Here is an 8,743-nt window from a genome sequence, read left to right on the forward strand (position 1 = left end):
GGGCGGGGCGGGGCTGGGAGGCCGCGGAGGCCTCGCCCGCGCCCAATGGGGGTCTGTGGATGGGTGTGGGCGGGGCCTTGAGATAAGGATCCGGAGGGGGGTCCGAGATACCGGGTTCAAGAGATGGGCTTCCAGATACGGGAATAAAAGGGAGGGTGCCAGTAGGATGGGAATCCGAAATGGGGGAGCAGCCATGGGGGTGCAGAGAGAGAGGTGGAGTGCAGGCACGGGTGCAGAGTGATGGGATACAGAGATGGGGATCGGAGGGATGGGGTACAGATGTGGGGTGCAGAGAGACAGGGGCGCAGAGATGGGTGTCAGAAGGATGAGGGACATAGATAGGATCACAGTGGTGCAAGTCCAGCGAGAGGGGCCAAAGTGACAAGGATCAGAGGAAGGACTCCAAGGAGAGGGGCCCAACAGAGGGAGATCTGAGAGGTGGGACCGGTCGGCCGCCAAAAGAAAAAAATAACACGGAGAGATGGGAGTGTGATAAGCGGCGGTCCGAGAGACGGGTCTCAGACAGAGGAGCTGCGGAGGGAAGAGGACTTAGGTGGAGCGGCCTGGGCAGGGCCGGAGCTGAGGTCTGCTCACCCTCTTCACAATGGTAGGCCTGCTCCCAGGAATGGCAGAGACACAAGGAAGGAGCATGGGGACAGTTTGGGGGTTCCCAGGGCGGGGGGCCGAGCGCACTGGGAGGGCGTCACTTACGGCGATGACTTCCAGCCGCTGCCGGTAGAGGGAGCTCTCGGCCATGGGCCTGTGGGGAGAGGGCAGGAGCTGCGGAGGGCGGCTCTCTGGTCCCCAATCCCTCAGCCAGACGACCTCGTGAACGCCCCTCTTTTGGCCAAGATCCTTGACCTGCTTGAAAACCTGCCAGAGCCCAGCGCTTTGCCTCTATTTCCCCTTTGCATCCGGGAGGAATCTGGGCAGAGGGTGATGGTCTTGCTAGGGGCAGTGAGCAGAGACCATGACTGGCTGAGCTAAAACCCTTCATAGGTCTGATGTGGTATCTCTCAGCCTCGGTTTTCTCATCTGTAAAATGGGCTGGGAAAGCTTGACCCCTCCCCCCCCATCTCGGAGGACCCTTGCAAAAAAGTATTCATACAGGAATAAGCTTAGGACATAGTGCTCCAAAAATGGTACCGTAGTTTATTATTAACAATAACATAAATTCCATGATTAATAAAATTTATGATTAATTCTAATAACCATTCCCAGTCTGCCCTACAGAAAATTTCCAATCCTGCCAGGCCCCTAGCATGCCGTGTGTCTCTTCCAAGTTTTACACCCTCTCTGGACCTTGGCTCCTACCCAGGATCCCTTAAGTGCTGGGGGGTGGGAGAGAGTCTGAGGAGAGAAGTCACCATCTCACCATTGTCATGTTAACTCTGAGTTGCTTCCTCCACCTACCAACCCCCCTCCCTGGGGGCAACGATCACTACTAGGTCACGCTGCCCAGTCAAGCTGGACTCTGAGCTGGAAGATTTGCTATTTAAGGTTTAACCTGAGATTTCCCCGTTGTTGTCCTCTTTAAAGCATCCCTGCTTCCCAGCCTCCAGGGTGGGCCCTTGCCCCATCTTGGCTGTCCTTGGAAGCCAGAGGCTGACTGTGGTACCTCAGGGCAATGTCACATCATCCTTATCATCATGGACATGCACTGAGCACTGACTCTGTCACTGTGTTGACTATGCTCCACGGGCCAATATCTAGAAGGCAATATCTATCTGCCTTCATCCCTGATATGTAGCCACGGTGGGCACAGAACAAACCCTCAAAACTTTATTGACTGGAACACCAACCCTACTGGGTGAGCATTAGCCTCACTGCCCAAACTCCAGACTCCCAGACCTTTCTGGCCACACCATGAAGGCATAATAGCATTTACTATATATAAGGTTCTAAGTGCCCTACAGGGCTTCGGCTGGGCTCCCACAGCCACCTCCGCCTCCCCCTCCCTGCCCCGCTCATGATACGCTGTAGTCCTGTAGTCGAAGCTCTGCTGAGTTGACATTCCAACTAAGAACAAAATCAGCCAACCATTAGCCAGCGCATACCACGAGCCAGGCGCTGTTTTAAATGCTTTACCTATAGTAAATCGTTTAATCCTCCCAAGGATCTTAGGAGGTAAGTAGTAGTATCATCCCCATTTATGGATAGGGAAACTGAGGCTCTGAGAAATGCTGAAAAGCCTTTCCAAGGTCATGGATTCAGGATCAGAACTTGAGGGCTGGCCAGTTAGCTCAGTTGTTTAGACCGTGGTGTCATGACAGCGAGGTCAAGGGTTTGGATCCCCATACTGGCCAGACATCAAAATAAAAAACGAAAACAACAAACTAAAAAGAACTTGAAGTTCTCAGACCCCAAACACTGGGAGCACGGTGGTGGTAGTAGGGTGTCCAGGAACCTCCATCTTAGCAACCAGGAGGCCAGAGATAAGCCTGGGGGTTGGGGCTGGGGACTAAAGTCATGCTTTGTAGGATATCCCAGAGGAAGCCCAGCTTATAAGTTTTCCCCTGGGGGAGGGCTGAAGTCACCCCTCTCCTGTCCCACCCTCAAGATGTAATCTCCCTGCCTCTTCCTTGCTGGGGGGGATCGGGTTCCCATTGCTAGGCAACCAGGTTTGCAGTTGGTGAATAATGCAATGGGGACCCAGAAGGGTGAGGAACCAAATTGGGGTCCCTAGTAGGGGGGAGCCCCTTTTCCAGAACTCTTTACAAACCTGTAGAGCCCCTCTACCCTCTTACTTTAAAAAGTCCTCACACATTAAATATTAAAATACTCCACATGCCCCCCTTTCAATATCGTTTATCTCTAACTCTACAAGAACTGTGTTGGTGGCCATAGCCTATTGTCACCATGAACAGTTGGTGGCTATTTCATTAAGCAGGTCATCGTTTCGATTTTGCCATTGACTTTCCTGGTTTGGAAGCTGTTAACTTCTTTGATTGGATCTCAAGCATTTCCTCCCACCCTAGACATCAAGAGGGTGATTCTAGAGGCAAAGCATGGGATTGAGGGACCCCCCCAGCAATAGCCCCACCCCCAGGCTGGACTTTGGCTGTCAGTGGAAAATCCCTGAAGAAGACAGGGCCAGGGGAGTCCAGGTCTCCCGCCCAACTCCTCTGGGGAAGGGGGGCATTGAGAAGCCTCTGGGGTTGACTGCCCACCCCCTCAACTCCCCCTGGTCCCCTTAGGAAAGGCCAGCTGGGACTCTTGGCTCCCAGGCAAGGTCAGGGTCCCCCATGAGCCCCTCCCAGACCCTGCCCACTGGCCCCCCTAACCCCAGACACTTACATGGGTGTGGCCGAAGACCACACCTGGCTCTGCAGGGCCATCTCTGCCCAGAAGCCTGCTTTCTGGTCTCCGAGTTCAGGACCCACCACCCGCTTGTCCAAAGGTGCCCTGGAACCTGTGACTTGGCTGGCCGGGGGGGTGGGGGGGGCTGCGGGGCGAGCACTGGGAGAGCTGGTCCAGCTGGTTTGGGCCAGGAGGAGGCGTGAAGCAAACAGGTGAGGGGGGTTGGGGGCTGACAGGCAGTTCTGGGGAGGTGCTATCAGCTGTCTTGATAAATTATTTACCAGCCACTGGCCTCCTTGCTGCACTCGGCTGCTTCCCGGCAAACACGCTCTCACACGCGTGATTAGGGATGTAGGCGAGAGTGGCGAGCCAGTGGTATCTTCCACCAAGAGAATGGGTCTCCACTTGGCACCCCACTCATCTGAAGTCCGACTGTCTACCAAGGTTCACCCTCAGGCACATTGCTGTATAGCACACATGCTGGATACTCGAACATACTACCACTCTCCCTTCTCGGACCCTGGCTCTGGGCTGGGGAGGGAAGGACTAATCCAGCCAGAGGATTCTGGAGATCAGAGGCTCAGCATCCAGAGAACCAGGAGGACTGGACCCTGCGTAACGGTGGGCCTCAGGTTTTTAGGCCTCAGTTTCCCCTTTTGTGAAATGAGAGAATCAGATCAAGTGGCCTCCAGGACCCTGGACATCCCTTAAATGCTGTGACAGTTAGGGGTGGAGTGGTGACTAGGAAGGTCTAGAGACCTTCCTGCCTGCTATGGTTTGAATGTGTCTCCCAAAAGTTCTTGTGTTGGAAAGTTGGTCCCAATGCAGCAGTGTTGAGTGGTGGGAATGTTTGGGAGGTGACTGGGTCATGAGGGCTCTGCCTTCATGAATGGATTAATTCATTCATGGATTAATGGCTTAACAGGTTATCATGGGAGTGGATTAGTTATCATGAGAGTGTGTCTCTTATAAAAACCAGTTTGGATCTCAGTGGGCCACCTCACCCTGTAAAGTTCTGCACCACCTCCGGACTTTGCAGAGAGCTCCCACCAGCAAGAATGTCCTCACCACATGTGGCCCATTGACCTTGGACTTCCCAACCTCTAGAACTGTAAGAAGTAAGTTTTTTTTCTTTGTAACCAGTCTCAGGTATTCAGTTATAACAATGCAAAATGGACTACACACTACCCCAATCTGCAGAGTCCTTGTTCTATACCCCCATCCTGTTCTTAAAGGGCCAGCACTCCCCTTCTCAGCTGACTGCATATTTCATTTAAACATACTCTTGGGGAATTCATCTCCTAATTGCCTGGCTGGGGCAGGGGCCCCTCTGGATTCCTGCAGCTATCAGTGGTTATCACATCACAACCTTGGTCATGCTGTGCAGTTCCAACCTTAACCTTGAGAAGAAGGGCTTTTGCCTGCAATGGGCCCCACACTTTACAGGACATTCCAGCAAGGACCACCCCAGTGGGCAAAAGGAATGTGCCCACCTAAATCCTACACATAATAAAATTTACCATTCGTGGCATTTAGCATATTCACAATGTTGTGCAACCATCACCACTATCTAGTTCCAGAACATTTTCATCACCCCAAAAGGAAGCCCTGTCCCCATCAAGCAGTCACTCCCATTCCCCCTCCCCCAGCCCCTGGCAGCTACTAATCTGCTTTTGGTCTCTATGGCTTTACCTATTCTGGATATTTCATGTAAGTGGACTCATACACTATGTGGCCCTTTGTGTCTGGCTTCTTTCACTCAGCATCATGTTTTCAAAGTTTATCCACCTTGTAGCATGGATCAGTGCTTCATTCTTTTTTATGGCTGAATAATATGCCATCTCATGGACAGACCACATTTTGTTGATCCATTCATCCGTTGATGGATACTTGGCTTGTTTCCACCTTTTGGAAGAGAGAACATCTTTAATTTGATTGTTTGTAGTTTGATTTTATAACTGTTCAATATTCAGGTGTATAATATGTGGTCCTATATTCACACCTTATCCTGGGTACCACATTGGGGCAGCACTGTTATAACTGTGTCTGTCTCCCAAACTCAACTGCCACCTTTAAGTCTGACTTATTTCTTTATTCCCAGGATTGGGGTAGGTGCCTAGTAAATATCATTAAATAATAATTCTTAAACAACTGTCATGTGTCAGGCTCTACTGTAGGCATGGGGGAGTTGAGTAGAGAGTGAGCAAGACAATCAGCATATGCTGTAATGTGGCTCACTTTCTAGCATGGGAAGGGAGATAGGTAATATACAAATAAAGAGGTGATTGGTGATAACTGCAGCAGCGGGGGAGTTACTGAGAATAACTGGGATGGGGTAAAGAAAGCAGTGTTGTTGTAGGTTGGGGGATCAGGGACCCATTCTCTGAAGAAGTAACATTGGAGCTGAGATCTGAATAGCAGGAACCAGCCATATGTTGAGTAATTCAAAGCCCAGGGAAATGCGGTGCAAAGGCCCTGAGGGAGGATGAAGTTAGGAGGTTTAAAGGAAGCACGAAGGTGCAAAGATGAGATCTGAGAAGTGGGCAGGACCTTCAGAGCCAGGGTAGGTAGTTTGGATTTTTATCCTAAGTTCGCTGGGAGCCTTTGGAGGAAGAGGATGTGGCTGGGACAAGGGTGGAGAGAAGTGGATGAATTCAGCACATGTTTGGAGGCAACAAGGTTTGCTTATGGATTGGAGGGAGCTGAGGGAAAGGCAGAAATTGAGGCTCACTCCTAGGCTTTTGGCATGAAGAACTGAATGGGTGGAGTTGCCACCCAGTGGGGAGGAGCAGGGTTGACCAAGAGTGCAGTTTTGGAAGTGTTCTATCTGAGATATCTAGTAGACTGGAGACAGATGTGAATCCAAAGCCCAGGGGAGAAGTCAGGGCTGAGATATAAATTTGGGAGACATCAACATAAAGAAGGGATTTAAAGCATGAGATTGGAATTTTTCAGGGTCTTGCTGGTGGCAGCAAAGGGTCCTGCTGGTGGTCCTGCTGTGTAGTCAAATGGAGTCATTGATGAGAATTTAATAAACAGTTTACAAATGTGTAGGGAAACCATAATAGAGAGCTGTTACCTGCCCGACCCCCGTCCCAGTCCAGGAGACAGCAACATAGAACTGCTGCCACCTGAAGTGTACCCAATGGGGCTTGGAAGAAACATGTTGACCTCTCTCCCATCAGCCGATCCCAATGGAAGCCAGAGAGGAAGGAAGCCCATTGATCCGGGTGAAACAAAAGTCTGAGAAGGGGTGCCTATGAGGTAGGAGGAAACCAGGAAAAGCTGGTGTCCCCCCAAACTGAGGAGCTAATGGAGAGGAAGACAGGGGAAGGAGCCAGCGGCAGGGTCTGCCAAATGGAGGTCATAGGTGTCCTTGGATGAAGAAGGCTCAGGGGGATGGGGGCCAAGAGTCTGGTTAGCATGGCTGGAAGAGGGACCAGGAGGTGATAAATTGGAGAAAGCTCTGTAGAGACAACTTTTTCCAGAAGCACATAGCCTTCATCTTCATCACCTCCTAAGCGAATAGGCACTGTTATTCCCATTTTACAGACAAGGAAACTGAGCCCTGGAGAAAGTTCACGTCTTGCTCAGCTGATGAGTGGGATGGAACCCAGGTCGGCCTGATTAGGCTGATGGGGTCGGAAGGAGGAGGAGGTGATCAGATAATTGGGTTGTTGGGGGTTCCTGAGGCTGTGCAGCACACCCGCCAGTTTCTCTAGATAACTATATATTCCCTCCTGGTCACCCCAGAATGGTGGAGGGGGCGAGTTCTGGGGAGAGTCTACTTTCATCAGGGAGAAGAGTGGAAAATGTCCCTAGAGGTGGGTGGCCTGCGCAGGGGCTTCGATCCTGTTCCCTCCCGCTAGCCTGGATGCCTCCTGCCCCGCGTCTGGGCCTCCCCATTCGCCTGGGCCCAAGGTGACCGCCCTTCAACCGCCACCGCTACGCTGCGCCCCTGGGCGCGCTGTGTCGGTCTCTCCCTTCCGCCTCACTCTGGGAGTGCACTTGGCTGCGGACGCCTTGCGGACTTCTCCGGGAGGGAGGGGAGGCTGTTTCAGGGCTTGGCAGGGCCGAAGGCACACAGCTGGGAACCTCGCTGAGCTCAGGCACCCGGAGGGAGACTCGGGCGCGCCGTAAGACGGCTCCTGGCGCCCCCTCGGGCCCGAGCTGCACTCGGCAAGGGTGGAACGTGGAGAGAGGGCCCAGAGGCCAGGGCTGTCGCTGCCCGCCGGCTGACACCGGCTGGGCGGGGCTGGCCAGGTCGGGGAAAGATGGCTCCGCGGGACACCCCAACAAGAGGGCCAATGGTTCAAAGAGTCTTCCCGGCGCGCTCTGGAGCCAAATCTCCTGGGCGATGTCAGGGACAGAGAGCCAAAAATGTGCCAGGGTGCGCGCAGTAGAAGAACATGGCACCCACAGTGGTCCCCCAGCTAGCGGGCCGGGTCTAGGGAAGCCCTCTTTCAAGAAGTCCTGTTCCCTGAGCTGACCTGTGCCCTGAGTGCGCCAGTGGACGAAATCGGGTGCCCCACCGAAGCACACCCCCCGCCCCGAGGGCGGGGCCAGGGCGGGGCCGGAGTCCTCCTGGCAGGTGCCGGGGGCGGTGCCCGGTCCTGCCCGCGGGGGCCGTTCTTGGAGGCCAGAGACGGGTCAGAGAAGCCGCCGGTGCGGGCTACGCCTTGGAACCCGCGGGCGGAGACTGCGGCCACAGGTGCCGCTCAGGGCACCGTGACCTAGCTCTGGGCATCAGAACCCTGGTGCTGGGAACTGAGGCTTCGGAGCTACTCCCAATCCCGGACACCGAGGCCCCCGGGCCGGGGAGAGGAGCCCTGGGGTTGTTTGAAGGGAGGGGCCACGAGCCCCCCCTGGCCAGACAGCGAAGCCCCAGAACCTGCTGCAGAACAGGAACCGAGGTCCCCAGGCCGAGCAGCGAGGTCCTGGTGTCCTCAGCAGAGAAGGGAGTCGAGGCCCCCGAGCAGGAGAGCGAAGTCCTCGGGGCATCAGCCGGGTGGGACGCAGGGTGCCCCGGGCCGTTCTCAGCTGCGGTCTCTGAGAGTCCTTGACTAGGCAGTGACGACTCTGGGCCATCCGAAGCGCAAAGCGTGGAGGCCCCAACTCAGTGTCCCCCTCCGGGCCCTGAGACCTCCTCCTCCGGGTCAGGCCCGGAAGCCCCCCAGCTGCGTTTTCTGCTTCGTCCCGAGGCTCCTCAACCGCCTCGCGAGGAGCTGCTCATGGAGTAACTATATATTCCCTCCTGGTCACCCCAGAATGGTGGAGGGGGCGAGTTCTGGGGAGAGTCAGCTTTCATCAGGGAGAAGAGTGGAAAATGTCCCTAGAGGTGGGTGGCCTGCGCAGGGGCTTCGATCCTGTTCCCTCCCGCTAGCCTGGATGCCTCCTGCCCCGCGTCTGGGCCTCCCCATTCGCCTGGGCCCAAGGCGACCGC

The 8,743-nt window shown here is 54.4% G+C and overlaps 2 protein-coding genes across 2 annotated transcripts in view; one reads left to right on the forward strand and one right to left on the reverse strand.

The window, feature by feature from the left end:
- The window catches only part of PALM3 (paralemmin 3), an 8,747-nt gene extending 5,409 nt beyond the window's left edge, over positions 1-3,338 (reverse strand). Inside the window, exons 1-2 of the mRNA XM_008566043.1 lie at positions 3,298-3,338; positions 595-760 (exon numbers count right to left, since the gene is read on the reverse strand). Of these exons, the coding sequence (XP_008564265.1) occupies positions 595-760; positions 3,298-3,338 (207 nt within the window). The remainder of the gene's footprint in view (positions 1-594; positions 761-3,297) is intronic.
- Positions 3,339-7,657: 4,319 nt separating this feature from the next.
- The window catches only part of LOC103585153 (uncharacterized protein-like), a 3,165-nt gene continuing 2,079 nt past the window's right edge, over positions 7,658-8,743 (forward strand). Inside the window, exons 1-3 of the mRNA XM_008566044.1 lie at positions 7,658-7,690; positions 7,811-8,011; positions 8,174-8,308. Of these exons, the coding sequence (XP_008564266.1) occupies positions 7,658-7,690; positions 7,811-8,011; positions 8,174-8,308 (369 nt within the window). The remainder of the gene's footprint in view (positions 7,691-7,810; positions 8,012-8,173; positions 8,309-8,743) is intronic.

Source organism: Galeopterus variegatus, unplaced genomic scaffold (assembly GCF_000696425.1).
Source record: "Galeopterus variegatus unplaced genomic scaffold, G_variegatus-3.0.2 Scaffold218, whole genome shotgun sequence".
NCBI classification, from domain to species: domain Eukaryota; kingdom Metazoa; phylum Chordata; class Mammalia; order Dermoptera; family Cynocephalidae; genus Galeopterus; species Galeopterus variegatus.